Genomic DNA, 17,398 nt, shown 5'->3' on the forward strand with positions numbered 1-17,398 from the left:
CATCAACTACAAAGCAAATTACTTCCGCTCCACTCGTAAGTCATAATCCACTTATGCCAACACAATTATTCCATAAAATGATCATTAAAATTGTAATTGCAATAGTTTTAAAACCTAGTACTCGCAAATATTATTTTAAGGGTTTTTTTTATTTTTTATTTTTTTATCACAAATGGTCTTTGAAATTCATCCACACCTTTAAGATGGTCCATGAAATAAAAAAATCGATCAATGTAGTCCCTGAAAATAGATGTCATAAATCAATGTGATCCTTTCGTTACAATTTTGTAAAAAATTCTGTTATATGCTGATGTGTTGCATAAATGGGTCCTACAAGATTTAGGAATTTTTATCACAATAATCCTTGAAATTGACCCACACTATCAAGATATCATTGGAATTGAAAATCGATAAATACAGTCCCTAAAAATAGGTGTTGCAGATTAATGTGGTCTCTCCGTCACATTTCTATCAAAAGTTATGTTATGTGCTGATATGAGTATACTAATTTAGTAAATAACTAAAATTTTTGTCAAAATACCTTTTGCCCAGTGAAACATATCAAGGCAAAGCTTGCCGTTCTCCGCGTCAACAATATCATCGAGGGAGTGCGCAACAAGCTCTTTGAGATTAAGGTCGTGAGGTTATCGATTGCCCCAATTTCAACGGTGATGTCAGATCAGTCGTCGCCAATCCAAGTTCCCACCAAAGGTGGTATCGATCTTGGTCTAATATCAAAGAGTGTAAAGATGAGTGTCTTAAGAATTTATTTTTTAGGACGGAGGCTACCATAGATGGAGGTAGATGAGTGCACGTTGGGATCAGAGATGATTGCATGACTGAGTTTTTGGGTTTACAACTTTTTTTAATTAGTTATCGAATTATTAAACTTATTTTTAATTTAATTAGATTTGTGCAACTCATTTATGTGCCACATCATTACATAACATAATTTTTTATAGAATTGTAACAGAAATATCACATTGACTTGAGACACTTATTTCTAGAACTCCGTTGTTTGATTTTCAACTTTATAAACAATCTTAATTCAATTTTAAAGACCGTTTGTGGTAAAAAAAAATATTTTAATAAAAGTGTCATATAAAAATAATGGTCAGGTTGTAGTGGTAAATGACTACTTTTTCAGGAAATCTTTGTCGTTTTGCTACTCTTATCCGGTCTCTCGAGATGAGAGAATCCAAAGGTTACTGTCCCCCATCAGGCCCAGCCCATTTTGTTTGGGCTAAATAAAATATTAAATAAAAAATTAAATTAAATAAAAAATTATTGATAGAGACCACTGCGGCTAGTCTCTTTCTAATTTCTACGCTCAGAATTCAGCGACTTCAACTTTCCAATTCTTCTTCTACTACGTTTCACCGCTTCTCAGCCTGTCAGCCACAGCCACCGGCGCACTCGCTCAACAGCCAGACAGCCACCGCCGACCTCTGCCAGCCATTCGGAAGCAGCAGCACGGAGCCACTACCCAGTTCGACAACACGCTGCAGATGCACTCAGGTATCTATTTTTTCTTAATTCTTAATTTTTATTCTTTCTGATGTAAGAATTAGGTTTTAATATTCCTTAATTTGAAGAATTTGGTATCATAATTAATTTCGAAAACCGAATTTGAAATTTGGGTGTTTTAGTGTGAAATTAAATTTTAGGGTTAGGAATTAGGAACTATTGTAGGAGTGCTTATTATTTAACTTGGAATTAGAAATTATGGATTTCGATTTGGTCTTATGTTAGTTAATAATTTAGTCGTATTTCAAAGTTCACATGCTAAGTTCATGAATCCTAATGACTCTGCATTTGATCACTAGGTTAGTGTGGTGGTGTGATTCTCTATATTGAAAAAGAATTTGCTGATGGAATTGATACGGATTTGGTGATTGATGCTTTTGATGCTTTGAAGATGAGAAGGGCAGCATTTAAATAGTTTTACATTGTATAACATTGCAAGGGCAGCATTTAAATAGTTTTACATTGTATAACATTGCGCTTTTATTTGTTATATTGATATTTTGCTGTTTTGTTTGTGAGTTCGTTATCTTTTTATTATTTTGGTTGTTTTTTATGTATAGATATGCATTTTGAGGGGTAAGGGCCATAAGGTATCTGCGTCCCCCTGACTAGGTGTATCTTTTTTTGTTATTAATAAAATTTACTCGTACCGTTGAGTTTTCCTTAAAGTCTTAAATTAGGTTTGCAACCTCTGAAATGTATGAAAAAAACTTATATTGTTCCAAAATTTTAACAATGCTTTCCGTTGAGGTAAGCAAAAAGATACCAAATATAATGTGTGGTATGTTTATGTGCATTCAAACACATTCACAAGCTTAATCTGACGGATTCTTGGAGGTGGCTTCGCTAAAATTTTACTCCAATGAGTATGAATGTTCTTATATTTCCTTTTTTTTCCCTTATTGTGCATAGGTTTTGTAGAATGAGACATGCTAAGGAAGAAGCGTCATGTAGTACTACACAAGTAAGATTCTCAACTCCTAATAGTTGACCGTATGAATAATTTATTTATTTATTGTCTTTTTGTTGTTATATGTTCATTAGGGATCCAAATATTCACATTGTCTTGTATGCCCTGGATTTGTAATCCAAGTGGCCTATTATTAATCCCAATAGTTGTATGGATTTTTTTAGTTTTTTAATCAAACCCTAAAGCAAGATGGAAGAATCTTGAGATTCCTAATGGACCACTAGAGTTAAGAAACAAGGATAGCCTGGAAAAGGAGAGGACCCGAATTTGTTAATTAGGCAACCAATTAGTCTGTTCTTTCCAAATTCAGTCTGTGTGCATGAATAAGTATTATTTTCTTTGCATGGACAGGTTATTGACTTAGTTTCAGCTGTGAAGGAGTTACATGGGATTAACTCTCAGGAACTTAATAAATTACCGAGGGACTCTGAAAGTTTTACTATTCAGTATGTTACAGAAAAAGGATCAATTTCAAAAAAGGTCAGAATTTATTTCCACTGTTAGTATTTTATTTTCATACCATGCCTTTGTATCCTGACCTTTTTATAGATGTGTCATTTCTAAAATCTTGTTCTTTTTCAGATTGATGTGGAAAAGCTTGCGGGCTTCCTTCCTCTGCACCTTATTGCAGTGCTTATGTCATCTGACAGAGATGAAGCTCTTTTCAAATACCTATCATGCGGTATCAGGCTATTGCACTCCTTGTGTGATTTAGCACCTCGACATGCCAAACTTGAACAGGTTGATTGTAGTACTTTTGATCCAAGTTTTATTCTCTTTCTGTTTTATTGTTTGCATTTCCTTTCTTGTGTTGTACACATAAAAGAATTGTGTAGTATGCTTATTCAATTTTGATGCAGTGACGTGAAACTTCATATAATCTGTAGCATTTGGTGAATATTCAATAAGACATCTTCACTCTTTTCTAATGCAATGTTGACATCTTCTCTCTTTTCTATATGCACTGTCGTGGCCAATGATTATTTTCGTAAGTTAGTGTAAGGGTGGGGTAGTTTAATATCCTTGTATAAAGGATTGCCAGGAGCTTCTCTGACTTTATGTAAAACAAAAATGTAGTTGTCATTTCGGGTCATAGGGTATGCCGTAATTATAGATTATAATGTAACCCTGTAAATGTTTCCGGTACTGATGAACTTTGATGTTTGAAACTTGTTATGGCACTTGGAACCTTTTTCTCAATGGAGGCACACAAATGTGACATTAATAGTTTTCTGGGTAGTTGCATAAACTTTTGTCCTCTCATTCTAGTCTTTTTAATGAAATTTTGTTTGAAGTCTGATTACTTCATTGCCATCTTTCAAACAGTTTGAAAATTCTTATGGAAATAATATATGACAATGAGACAAAAATATCATTCATGGTTTCAGGTTTTGCTGGATGATGTAAAAGTGTCAGAGCAGCTGCTTGACCTGGTGTTTTATATACTAATTGTTTTTGGTGGTTATGAACAGGTTCTCCCTAATCCTTACCTTTAAGATTTAATATCCTTTCCTTTTATCTCTACTGAGACTTGCTTTCATGATGCAGAAAAATCATAATTTTGGTATGGCACCCCTGATGCAATCTGCACTGGTTGCGTGCAGTCTACATTTACTAACCGTTTGTATATCTTCGCAATGGCAAGATCTTGTTCAAGTATTGCTTGCACATCCTAAGGTAACATTAGCCCTAAATGATTCTTTCAAGCACATTCATAGAAACAGTGTTTAATTGGAAATTTTATAAGCTCTTCTTATAGCCATATATTTATGGTCATGGGATTATTCTGCAGTTTTCTGCTTTTGTGGCTTTTGTTGGAGTGGTAGTAGTTGTGGTTGTTATATGTATTTTTCCAGTTATTCTTGTGCTACATATTGATCTTGTTGATTCTAAAACTTGTCTGCTACAGGTTGATGTGTTTATGGATGCTGCTTTTGGAGCAGTTTGTGTTTCCATGAAGTTTCTTAAGATCAAGCTGTCAGCTCAACAGGATGATTTCTGTACAAAATCAAGTTTGACTAGTGAGCAAATAGTTCACTCTCTCTGCCAGCAATGCGAAGCCTCTTTACAGTTTCTTCAATTGCTGTGCCAACAAAAGTTGTTTCGGGAACGATTACTCAGGAATAAGGTTTCTGAACAAGATCTCTCTGTTCTTAAAGTTTGGGGGAAAATGTTATGCTGGAACAATATTGATTCTGTTGTCTGTAAGTTTGTTAAGGGGGAAAGAAAAACAAGTGAAAACAGGTGAGTCTGGTCAAAACTGAAAGCAGACAATTCCTGAGAAGATGATACCAGACACTCTTTAACTGAACTTGGATGTAGACTAGTTAGGGCTGGTACTTAGAGGGAGAAATGGAGAATTCAGTATTTGCAATAATGAGACAATGTTGAAGAGTATTAGAGTATATCAGGAATTCCATAGACGACAGTCTTGAATGGGTCCTATTAAAGATTAAGGGTTTTGGCTTTATGCTATTTCGTTGTATACCCAATGATATGGAATTGTATTTGAGTAAGTTGTCTGTTTCTGGTTTTGCACAGGAACTATGTGGAAAAGGTGGTGTTCTGTTTCTGGCTCAAGCCATCTTGAAGCTAAATGTCGTGCCTCAGTTTGCGACATCTGCTAGAGTTGTGGCTGCTGTATCTAGGCTCAAAGCTAAAATACTTTCAATGGTGAGTCTTAGTTATGAAAATCTGTCTTTAAATATACTCAGGACTTTTATTCTGCTTTAGAATCTAGGACACATTATTATTGTACGTATACCCATGTGCAAATCCTCACTAACCAGTCACTACTATCCTTGTTGCAGTTATTGAGCCTGAGTGAAGCAGAAAGTATGTCTTACCTGGATGAAGTTTCCAGCTCGCCAGCAAGCTTGGATTTGGCAAAGTCTGTTGTATTGGAGGTTAGTGTTTGTTCCCAGCCAGCCTATTTTTTAATTTTCCAGCTGCTTGCCGTTAATTAAGTAGTTTTGAAGCAGGTTCTTGAGGTAATGAAGACTGCTTTTGGAAAAGACCCCAGATCTTTTGCTGCATTTTCTGATAGAAGTTACCCAGTGGGGCTTTTGCAACTCAATGCAATGCGCCTAGCCGATATATTTTCTGATGATTCAAATTTTCGATCCTACATGACACATTACTTTGTAAGCTATAATCATCTCTCTCTCATCTAGGTTTACTTTTGTTATCCTCTTACATGCTAATGCTTTTCTTCTTTTTTTATTTTTTTCACTCTTTTTTACCATCATTGTGCTTCAGTATTCTCTAACATTTGGAGAAGCTAAAATTTCTTTTTTCATTAGAAACCATTGCATTATCCACATAATTTTGGTACACCTAGTGTGCTCGCATCATCCGTTTGTATTTTTTGAGGAACCTCGCATCGTACATTTGTATAAAATAGCTTCTAATCATGAAATTTTGTTTTACTACACCGTTTGTATGTCCCTCCAGACTAAAGTGATCACTGCAATATTTTTGCTCCCACATGGAGATTTTGTATCCTGTTGGTGTTCTTCTGAACTCCCTCTAAAGGAAGAAGATGGCAGTATTGAGTATGACTCATTTGCAACAGCTGGATGGGTTTTGGATGTATCCTCATCAGTTGACCAACTAAATGCAACAAGTTTAGAATTTCCTGTTACTCCCAGTATTGTGACCCAGGCTTCTTATTCACATCAGAGAACGGCCTTATTTGTGAAAATAATTGCAAATCTCCATTGTTTCATTCCCACCGTCTGTGAAGGTGGTTCTTGATTTTGTAATTCCTCTTTATCGCTTCAACTAGTACATGTCATTGTTTTGTTGTCTTACTAATGGAGTTCTCTATTTTAATTTACAGAACAGGAGAGGAACCACTTTGTTAATAAATTTCTGGAGTACTTGCAAATGGATTTATCGAACACATTGCCCGGATTTTCCCTTGCTTCTGATACTCCTAAAGCTGCAACTGTTTGCAGAAATCTACGTAATAATGATCCCTGAATAATCTTTCTGTAAAACATAATTGCAGAAGTAAATCCCTTCCTTACAAGTAAATTTTGTGTGTAGGTTCGTTGCTAAGTCATGCAGAATCATTAATTCCCAATTTTTTGAATGAGGAGGACGTGCAGCTCTTAAGGTGATATACTGTCAACCATGTTTCTTTTTCGTAGTCTTTTAATCTATTATTAATGCTAGAATTTGACCTCACCCTGTTAATATTGTCTTCGCCGCAGAGCTGGCATTGGTCTTGTAGTTGTATAATGGATGTTACCTGGAATCTATTATCTACTTGATATATGTTACAATGATTATATAGAGATTAGTATATGTTTTATCTATCAATTTTATAATTCAGTACACTAGCTATGTAGTATCGCTTACTTTTATTCATACTTACATGTTAGGGTTTTCTCTAAGCAATTACAATCGTTAATCACTTCGGCTGAATTTGAAGAAACCCGAGTTCAGGTAAAACTTTTATTTTCTAGAAATGAGCTTTCCCATTTTATTTGTTCCTCCGCACTACCCCTTACCTATGTTTAAATGTTTCCATACAATGATGCTGGCAGGCAAAGAAACACGAGGAGTCAATGTATAGAGATAAATTTGCTAAACTCAACATCAGTGATCATCAGGTAGGTGGCCTGGAAATGCTGGTAGTTATACTTGCACTGTGTGGCCACATTATTAAGTTCATGTGCTTCAATTTGTACTTCAGTATGCTCCACGAACACAATTAAAATTTAACATGAGACTCGTAGCACTGGGGAGGCAAACGGATTATTATCTTTAAAATATGCATCAATAGTCACTGTTACATGCTTTATTCAATATTTTAAGAGAACTATATTGGCCAGTGGAGTTTGCTAACAGGGATGTAGTTATTTCTCAACATAGTGACCTGAAAGTAAAGTTTGATTCCTGGTAGGAGGCTCAGAGTACTGGAGGATGCTCGCCGCCATTATTGAGTAAACAACCTTCTAATCTTAATAACAGAAGTGCTAACCTTGAGGAAATGTCTGAGAATTCTGATTTTCAAGATGCGGACCAAGTTGATGTCAAGGAAGACAAAGGTTTATCCGGGAATGCATCTGGACGTTTTAGGGTGTACGAAAGAGATGCTCATAATGTTGAAACAAGTGGTTCAGACACAAGCTCAACAAGAGGAAAAAATGCTGTTGATCAGATGGAAAACAGTGAATTTCCAAAGACGAGTGCGCACATAAAGGAAAGTGGATACGGGGGAACCCCAGAGGATGAAAAGGTTGAAACTCTTCCGTCTGAGGAAAAGCAGCGGAGAAAACGGAAACGAACAATAATGAATGATATGCAGGTGGAACTTGTTGAGAGAGCCTTATTGGATGAACCTGATATGCAGCGAAATGCAGCCTCAGTACAATCATGGGCTGAGAAATTAAGTTTTCATGTAAGTCGATACTTCAAACTTTATAAATAACGTATGTTGAATTTTTATTCACTATATATCAACAACAATACCAAACTTCACTTGACTAAGAAATGTACTATTGTGTTATCCAGGGTTCCGAGGTTACATGCGCACAGCTAAAAAATTGGTAAGCCATCCTCATTTTTTGATGAATTTGTTTTCTCCACGGCATTGCTTAAAACTACTTTTAGTATCCTAATGCTGTTGATATTTTTTATGGGTATTGCTTGTTATGAAAACAATTATTGTTGTGTCCGCAGGTTAAACAATCGAAAAGCCAGGCTAGCCCGCACAGCTAAGGATGTTCGTGCAACACCAGAGGCTGACAATGCTTTGCCAGAAAAGCAAGCTGGGCGAGGACAAAGGTCCAACGTCTCCCCCGATAGTCCTGGTGGAGATGCTTCCGCCCAACAAAATGCGAGGAGAGATCCTCAAATCATGTTGAGACCTGGTATTGGAGAGGTAGCCGAGAATAACGTGGCAGAAACAGTTGGGAGTTCTGCAGATTTTGCACAGTGCAAGCAAGGTGACTCTGTTGTGCTGGTAGGTGCAAATGGAGAGCAGATCGGAATAGGAAAGGTGTTTCAGGTGCGTGGCCAATGGTACGGTAGGAACTTGGAAGAGCTGAGGGCGTATGTCGTGGATGTTAAAGAGCTTAAAGCTAGAAGATCAACGAGGCTTCCGCACCCGTCTATGGCCACCGGCGTTTCATTTGAGGAGGCAGAAACAAAGATTGGCGTGATGAGAGTGTTGTGGGATTCGAACATGACTTTCTTATATCGTCCTCAATGAGTTATGCGCAAGTGAAGGGTTAAACCCCCTCGGCCTCAGTAGAACTAGAAGTCCCCTCTCTTAACTGCGACGATGTTATCGTACCTTCTTGTAATTAGATTTCGAAATTTTCTAGCTTTGAAAAAGTTTTAATTTAGAAATAAACGCTTCAAACTCAATAATGTAGAAATAAACCAAAATGTCTTGAATCTTGATAACCGGAGAAGTATTTTACAACGAAGAATTGATTAGAGCACGACAAGTTTGTCGAGCAACATCTGAACCGTTCGAACAAGGGTATACAACTCCCTTTCCATTCGAGCAGTTGAAATAAAACCCAGTGATTTTTATCTCCACACTGTAAATTAAATAAAATTTCTAATCTCATAAGATTTAAGCCAAGTTAGTTAGAAATATGCTACAACACGCGAGGCATGTGCGAGAGATTTGCAAACCCCTTTTTGAAAAGAGACTTGCAAATCTCACATAACTTTGTAAAGCCCATGAACGGCTTTCCTAAATCCCGTTCCCCTTTGTCTAACTTTTTATGGACCATGCCTTGCTGCTTAACTTCAATTCCTTTAAAATTTAAAAATCCGTTACCCAAACAGACTTGCAAAACATAAAGAATGGTCCTTTGCGCGATTTAAATATGCGTTTGTTGGTTGCCTGGGGATGATTTGGTTTCACAACGCACACACAGAGCCATGCCAACCGAACATCGAGCAATCGAAAACCGCAACAAAATAAGAAGCAAGCAAACTGGGGACATCAACTCTACTGAGATTCCCATTAGAAATTTGCATCAGAAAACCCAAAGTGTCCCCTATTTCATAAGTTTATTTAAGATAATTTGGCAATGCCCTTTTGACCTCTCAGGCATGCATGCAGAAGCAATATCACCACCTAAAATCACTACCCAAATTCGCTCCCAAATACTTCTCCTGTCTGTCAACACCAAAGTCAGCTTCACAGGTTCAAGCTCTCTCCCTTCTTAGAGTACTTAAATATTTGGCAGAAACATAATTTTAATCAATTTGCGCCGACTAAAAGCACCATATTTCGCCTCCACCCCAAGACAATCCCTACTTCCGTCCTTTCTCTTTTTTACCCCTTTTCGGTCTCTCTCTTTTTTTTTTTTTTTTTTTTTTATACAGAAGAATTTTTGAAAAAAGCACACATAGGATAAGATCTCGAAAGATCAGGAATTTCTTTCTTACTTTCGATTATGCAGAAGCCCACTCGAAGTAATGGCAACGGGAGCCTCTGGTGGCGGTCCAGTTTCCGCAGCCAAAGAAGAAGCTCCCTTGCTTTGGCCCTGGCTTGCGGACCATACCTCTGCTGCTCTTCACCCCACAGAAACAGAATGGGTGATGATAATGGAATACGGGAACACCCATCTCCTTCAGTTTCAGAGGGTGGTGTGGTGGTGACATGTGCTCGGGGGATTGCTTCATTGTCATAGGACGGTCAGCAGTATGCCAGACCAATGAGTTTGTGATTGCAAATTTGAAACCCCTGTGCATGAGAAGAGAAAGTAGGCGAGCGGTGTTTTTGGCATCATCCAGGCCACAGTGAGGACGGCCCTGCCATGCCAAGCCTGCCATTTGAACTGCGTCCTTCAAGTTGCACCTAGCACCACCGAAAACCTCACAGAAAGGGACCTTTAAGTTGATCCATCTATCAAGAGAAAATCAACACGCAAACATGAGACCATATTCTGATGTGTAACTTTTCCGTACATAATAAACTCATAATAAAAATTATTTAAAACGTATTCTTATATTCACTACACATAACTCCAATGAACACTAGTTTCTTTTATCTGCATTTCTTACCGGTTAAAATATGGAGGCTTTCGAATTTTCTTGAATCGACATTCGGATTCCAACATGACCCGACAGTCCCAGTTTGACCATGTCACAACAGCAAAGTTGGTGTTTTTTATTCCCTTCTTCTCAAGCCATTTGTCATGCCTTAGGAGGGCCTCACTTAAGGTAACTCCTCTATCCACCTGCCAATACCCAATACCCATATTCATCATCAATAAATTTTGAGGATCATAGTAAAGGAAGAAGAGAAACACTAATAACACAATTTTACGAAATAAAGTTGCACAATTCCCTTGCATCACATACAGTACTCAAAGAATGTGGTGAGCTCTAGAGACTTGGATGATTCTAAGTTAATAAGTACCCACAAAGCATGCCGTTACAAGAAGAAAAACAAATTAAAATATAAAGGCCTCGTTTGGTAATTGGTATAGAGGATTGGATTGGAATGGAGAACCCTTTAAATGTTTGAAGGTAGCAGATAATTACTGCCATGCATCAATATTGTCCCCACCTTAACCGCCTAGGCCCAATCTCTTGGATGATATCAAGCCCAATGGACCTCAGGTGTGGGTTTTATCTCAAAAGGCCTCGGTGCAATTAGAAGTGGAACACCTAAATTTAAACCTTAGATTATTGTTGTCCTTCTCGGATGTGGGACTTTCTTCCCACCCATCTTGGCTTGTATCAAGCCAGCCCTTCACACTAACAAACTTCTCCTTTCTAATCCTCCCATTTTGGGGAGGATTGGAAAGTAGAGCATTTCTTCTTGAGTAATAATTCTCCAAGTTGGCCATAAACTTTACATTTCTTCTTTCAACATACCTTGAAAATGTGACTTATCCATTCCAATCCAATCCTTTGTACCAAACATGGCCATAGTTTCATATAAAACTCACTTTCAGAATTAAAGCCACAAAATGCTCATGCGGTCTTTGAAAAGGAGAAACATAACAAATCTTCAAAATTAACAACGTGAAACCATTTATCTATTACTGTTTTATACATGGACACCCCGGCAACCTTGAGCATGAAAATGACAAAATGTGCTTTACTACCACAGGTCTTAATGGCACACAAACACAATCCAGAATTACCAAATGGTGTATAGTATCATATAAAAATGGTCAGAATGGTCTAACAAGGAATTTACTTTTCTCCAACCACTGTAACACTTAAGAACTATTCCAATCACAGCAAGGTCATCACCAAATCCACTTTCTAACATAAGCACCAGAGGGAAAAAAAATAGAGAACATTTAAGTCCACCCAAGCAAGGGATTAACAATGTCCCTTAGCCAAAGATTAATTAACCATGTCCCGATAAAAGAATAGCCTTCTATATAGTGAATTAGATTATAGTACTATAGTACAGTCACCTACCAAAGTCCCCCAACCTAGAAGAGTAATCCCAATAGTAACAGAAAATGCAGCTAACCTTACATGTCTTGTTATAGTGAAGAGAGAAGAAATCTTCAGCTTGAGACGAAAATCAGGGAGAAGAAAGATAGAATACTTCTTAGAGCCGTCTATCCAGCTTTTTGGGTAGAAAACCACTTTAATACCGAGTGATAGATTTTCAGTGTGCTTGGTTGTTAAAAAAACTCATTTTGTAGAACAGTGCCATAGCATCAATCGCGAACTCAATCTACCCTTTATACTAGTTACTCCATTTCAGTCCCCTTCGATGCTGTATCTATAGTGTAGACGCATGTGGGCAAGTACATTGAAGCTTTAAGATGCATGTTTTCAAGCATGGTCGCATCAAAATCTTCCATGCAGCCACAATGAGAACTACTATATATTCTATGATTCATGAATTGCATAGTCCACCACTTATATAATATTTGACCTAATTCAATCCAAGGTGATTGTATAAAATTTATCTTCACAGTGACCATAGGATTCAAAGTAATCAGCAGTTTATCATCATCAAAATTCTTCCAGAATTGAACTATACTAAATAGCAAAGTCATACTGTGCGAATAGCATATAAGATGTATAAAGAGCAGGAGCAGGATTATAGCTTATGAAAGTACCTACCCCAACGAAGGTGCATATTAAGGAAAAAATAAAATATTTACTCAGCATAGGTGGAACTATTATTGACAACTTTACAGTTGACAATGCTAATTGAACCAATAAATTCCCACAAATTACTCAACCAACATTCCTATCTTTAACAGTTGCAAATATAACATTGACGTAAAACATATGATGGACCCGTAAGATGTTTCACCTGAACGTATCATGTCAGACAATTAGGATAATGTCACTAAATACGGCCTCAGAAATCTACACAGTATTTTGTTCCTATGGATAAATAAAGGCAGGCTCAGTTCAGGACAAACCTGAATTTGCTGGATTCCTGTCAGATCCTTGCAGAAATCACTCAAGAGTTGGTTGCATGTTGGTCTCACATAAGTCTGAAAACATGCTTCCAGTTGGCCTGTCATGCTACTCACTATCACAGATGGAAACTCGATTATCTCTTGAGGATGGGGATTTCTATCCTTATCGCAGGTAGCCTCAAAGTCTATTACCACAAAATACTGAAAGTCTTGGAACTGGAAGTCATTTGGGTAACTTTGAGCAAACATATTGAATGGAACATAATGAAATCGATTTTCCATGGGAAAGGGATAAAACTGGCTCTCAAAAGCATTCATCTGGCACTGTTGCACCTTTTGAGAGTCATTATGGAAAGTTGACCAGTATCCAAAATCATGATGGTAGGTAGGTTTGTTGTAACATCCAGTTGGAGGTTCAAGAAATTCACTGCCCAATGGACGGTTTGATTCAGGAACATCCCCAGCTGGATGATTACTAATTTCATCTTTAAGCTCTGGAAATCCTTCAATGGGATTCCCATTACACTTGAGGTTGTACGGGAATCCCTTGTGGAGGCATTTTAAGGAAGCCTCGCAGGTCCTTTCCATATCTTCTGCAACAGGAAAGAAAGAAAATGAGACGAAACACAAACCCATGTCATTGGATAACTGGCATAAACCATAACAGATCAAACAACAAAGAATAGACAAGAGTTTAAAGTGTTTGCAGAACAACATGCAGTATTGCACCGAAATTAAAGAATCTATAACTTTATAGATCACATTTTTTGTGTACTTTCGTAGAAATAATGTATAACACCGAGAAAAAGAGGTTTAAGATGCAAATGGTTAATTGGCCACCAATCATCATCAACATCCAAGAACACAAGGTCCAATCTTTCAGAATCAGGAGAAACCTACTCTACTGGGTTCAGAGTCCTCTTCAAAGGCCAAATATTTGATTTTCGATCAAATTGTAACATGTAAAGCTGCTAAACTGAAAAAACAAATTTTACTAATATCCTAACCAAATGAGATGAAAGCAAGCAACATAAGTTGCAGTGCGGAGGAGAACAACTAGGTTTTCTGAAACTTCCATCAACTTTCAATGTCTAAAAAACAGACAAGAATAACAGAGGCAGGAAAGAGAAAGGAGAACTGCATCTCTCAGGATACGTAGCTTTTTCTTGTTTGCTCGTTATTACTTGCTATTTACACCTACACTCAGTATAGAATTTCTGGCCAGGTACACTGCCACAGAAGGAATTAGATCGAGGGAAGAGCTAGGTTGCTACAGAGACTAGCAAAGGGTATGTCTTAATTGAAAAAAACGAATAACACAGAAAAATAGTTTCAGCATAAATTGCATTCATTTCCAATTGTCTTCTTTTTTCAATTATTAGTACATCAACTGCATGGTGGAGGTTACCCACACCTGAGGGCAGGGCAGAAAGCAATCCATTGGAGCGATCATGGGCACTATATCCCAAATTTCCAAGGTTGCTCTAAATCTCTAAACCGCAGTTCCTGGATTTAAAACAAAAAAAAATAGAAAAAATAAACATCAATTTGCATCCTTTTCTTTTTGCTTCTTCTTAACTTAATAGTAAGCAGCTACATGATTGAGGCTACCCCTTCCCCCTTCCCATAAATCCATAGGCCGATCAAAATACCGCCGGGGTATCTGGGATGCAATTCCTCTCTTCTGAATTACTGAACTTTCACTTAAACAGGGCTGAAAAGGACTACGAGGAAAGTCCTAGCCCAAACATAGGGGAAAGTGAAACAGGAATCAAAACTTTTTTTAAGGCCAGGCCTGAGTGGCTACTAAGTGGAACTTAAAAGAAAAGCAGTGACACATCGTAAAGGTGGATACAAATGCTCGATACAATGTCTAACCCATAATTATTGGCAGGGTAGCACGATTGAAATAATATATATAGCAATATTCTCTTGTATATACGGCATAACATGAGACCAGAATGTCAATTTGAGCTACCCATTTAAACAAGATTCCACCTGATTAATGGTCCAGATTGACACTCAAAATATAACATGCCAAATACAGATAGTTTGGCAAGAGAAAATATACCTCTGTACGAAATATCTCTCCGTGTTGATCTCATCATTGCTCAAATAATATATATAATTTTAAGGTAGTGTAACTGACTAACTGGACTGACGTCAAAGTAAATAACTATTGTGAAAGTGAAAAATACTAATATTAAGATGCTTTCAACATAATTTTCTACATAGCTCAGTTCATGGGATTTCTACCACCATTTTCCTGCCTTTAGTATGTTTCACCATCTAACCCTCATTGTTTGCTAATCCTAGAGGAAAACAGTAACGTTCCAGCTTTCCCATTGGTTACATTTACTATTCATTGCAGCATACAGGACCATGGTTAGCTTCCGTTGAAGCATAGCAACTACTTTTTCTAATGACCACTAACTGATTGTTGTCATAATTTAGTAATCAGAAATCTTGCCAAAAAAGATTTCAACATATTTGCACATCAGTTTGGTTACGCAATGTACATGAGCTTCAAGGGGTCAATGAATTTCCAAGCCACTTGTAGAGTCATCAGTTATACTAAATCTCATTATTTCATAAGAAAATCTAATACACTAAAATACCAAAAAACTAATTGGTAGGTTTCTCTCAAAGAAAGTACAGCTGTGATGGAACCTTGATCACAAAAAAATTCTCCCCCCACTGGACTTACACATAGCAACTGAATTGTACAATTACAACTAAAATTGAAGAAACCCACCCCTAAAAGTTTTTTCCGATCATTTTGTATGTTTAGATAAGATGAAGAAGATGTGGGTTAGGCCAACGGTCAGGGCAGTGAATCTGTCACTTGCATGGTTGCACCCAAGTTCGACTCTTGCACTCCGCAAATTAGAATTTTTAGATATAGCTTTGTCAACAAAAAAGAGGGCAAGATGAAAGTTTCGTTGCTGTCTGAATTTAAAACAAACCGATCAGCATTGGCATCTCAATTCAAAACTAGAAACATCACGGCGACAATATGCTACGACATTCATCCCCCTATAAATTCAGAGGCTACAATCATTCTAAACACTCCCAACAGCCCAGAACACCATACCCCATTATCAAAAGACTTCTACTTTACCCCAATTGCATCCAGCCAACCTAAATTAAATCATACAACACCAACCAAACTGCTCCCAAACACTCCCAAAACACAAAAAAGATTTAAAGCCCACCAGAAAAACAAATTAATTATACATAATTCTCCATCAAAATTCAATTCGACAAGCACAAAGTTCACAATGAGAATTGAAGCAGTAACTGTGAGATCAAATTTCTTAAAAAAAAATCAAAAGTTCAATCGAATTTCCCACTAAAAAATTGTAAAATCGAACCTGTTTGTTCAAGGGCCATCATGATCTTGTGTGTAGTTGAGATCCACCAGCAAGTACATCAGATCTTCGTCTGCAATTCCCACCTACACCAATCCAAAATAACCCCAAAAAAATATTTATCCAAATTAAACCCAAAATTAAATAACCCAAATTAAGCCAAAAATTAAATAAAAATCTAGAGAGAGAAAGTACCTGGTTGGATTAGAGAGAGAAAAATACCTGGTCTCATACGTAGTTTTGAAGATGAGAAGTATTGGGGAGATGATTGGGGCCCACGTATAAACCGCCACGTGTTATGGTGCAGATGTGGGTCCGGAAGAGGATTCTTTTTGAATTCATATTCTCACATCTTAATTGTTCATTGTACATCGTGCGATCAGTTTTCGTCAAATACTATTTATATTTAATTTTAAATAATAAAATTAAATAATTTCTTATTGCACGATACATGCTAAATGCTAAGTTGTAAGGATCTTAGATGGATTGGATGGAATCCAATTCCGGTCGTTTGAGTCAGGACTACGAGAGAGACTCGGCAGGAGTGCCCACTAGCTATTTTTCTGTTAGTGCACTGTAGAGGGAAAATCTGTGGTGAGTCGATCCTGGCCGTCGATTGGCTTACTTTTTAAGATGTGTGGATTGGTTTGACAACTATTTGATTGAGAATCTTGGGGTATCTAAAGGGTGGGACCTCTTGTGGATAAACTACTTCTGTTTAATTCTCTAAATTTGCCCTTAAAATAAACTACAATTCTACTTCGACCCCCATATTAAATTCAACATAGAGAGTTAAAAAAAATTGGTAAAGAGTAAGTAATTTTTTTTTTGTAGAGCAATAACTTTAATGAAATAAAAAAAATTAGTTGTCAGAAAAAGGAGAATTGAAAACACAATTGAGTGCATCGATATGATTATTTTTCGTCGCTGCGATAAGGTCTTATATGCAAAGTAAAGTAGTTAATTACAAAACACAAGGAGAAAGTTGGTACAAATTGAACTTTTTTTTATAATTTAACAAGATAAACTTGTCATTTGATGAGAAATAAATTTTCATCTTTGTTTATTGTATAGAATGAAAAATGTTGGTTGTATTTAGTAAATAAAAGAAATAGATTTCATTTAATGCAGTTTTGGTGGAGTTT

General features: G+C 36.9%; 2 protein-coding genes across 2 annotated transcripts; one reads left to right on the top strand and one right to left on the bottom strand.

The window, feature by feature from the left end:
• The first annotated feature begins 1,289 nt into the window (after window positions 1–1,289).
• Window positions 1,290–8,917, top strand: LOC103426969 (nodulin homeobox). The gene is made up of 18 exons (XM_008365048.4): window positions 1,290–1,518; window positions 2,440–2,491; window positions 2,849–2,977; window positions 3,080–3,238; window positions 3,886–3,969; window positions 4,046–4,174; window positions 4,407–4,625; window positions 5,039–5,170; window positions 5,308–5,403; window positions 5,479–5,640; window positions 5,951–6,242; window positions 6,339–6,464; window positions 6,548–6,617; window positions 6,886–6,949; window positions 7,051–7,116; window positions 7,410–7,907; window positions 8,021–8,055; window positions 8,189–8,917. The coding sequence occupies exons 2-18, from the start codon at window positions 2,450–2,452 to the stop codon at window positions 8,718–8,720; spliced, it is 2,835 nt and encodes a 944-aa protein (XP_008363270.3). The 5' UTR covers window positions 1,290–1,518; window positions 2,440–2,449; the 3' UTR covers window positions 8,721–8,917.
• Window positions 8,918–9,466: 549 nt separating this feature from the next.
• On the bottom strand, window positions 9,467–16,439 carry LOC103426970 (uncharacterized). Its single transcript, XM_029095671.2, has 4 exons — window positions 16,257–16,439; window positions 12,883–13,475; window positions 10,538–10,713; window positions 9,467–10,379 (listed from the first exon to the last, which is right to left on the bottom strand). The coding sequence occupies exons 1-4, from the start codon at window positions 16,276–16,278 to the stop codon at window positions 9,926–9,928; spliced, it is 1,245 nt and encodes a 414-aa protein (XP_028951504.1). The 5' UTR covers window positions 16,279–16,439; the 3' UTR covers window positions 9,467–9,925.
• Between the last annotated feature and the right edge of the window lie 959 nt (window positions 16,440–17,398).

This window comes from Malus domestica, chromosome 02 (assembly GCF_042453785.1).
Source record: "Malus domestica chromosome 02, GDT2T_hap1".
Lineage (NCBI taxonomy): Eukaryota > Viridiplantae > Streptophyta > Magnoliopsida > Rosales > Rosaceae > Malus > Malus domestica.

What these genes read in the sequence shown, in the direction of transcription:
- LOC103426969 (XM_008365048.4), top strand. Translation starts at nt 2,450, where the DNA reads ATGAGACATGCTAAGGAAGAAGCGTCATGTAGTACTACACAA. An exon ending in AAGGATCAATTTCAAAAAAG is followed by an intron (nt 2,978 to 3,079) that starts GTCAGAATTTAT and finishes GTTCTTTTTCAG; the next exon opens with ATTGATGTGGAAAAGCTTGC. An exon ending in CTGAGAAATTAAGTTTTCAT is followed by an intron (nt 7,908 to 8,020) that starts GTAAGTCGATAC and finishes TGTGTTATCCAG; the next exon opens with GGTTCCGAGGTTACATGCGC.
- LOC103426970 (XM_029095671.2), bottom strand. Translation starts at nt 16,278, where the DNA reads ATGATGGCCCTTGAACAAACAG. An exon ending in GATGGCCCTTGAACAAACAG is followed by an intron (nt 13,476 to 16,256) that starts GTTCGATTTTAC and finishes TTCCTGTTGCAG; the next exon opens with AAGATATGGAAAGGACCTGC. An exon ending in AAGCCTCCATATTTTAACCG is followed by an intron (nt 10,380 to 10,537) that starts GTAAGAAATGCA and finishes TTCTCTTGATAG; the next exon opens with ATGGATCAACTTAAAGGTCC.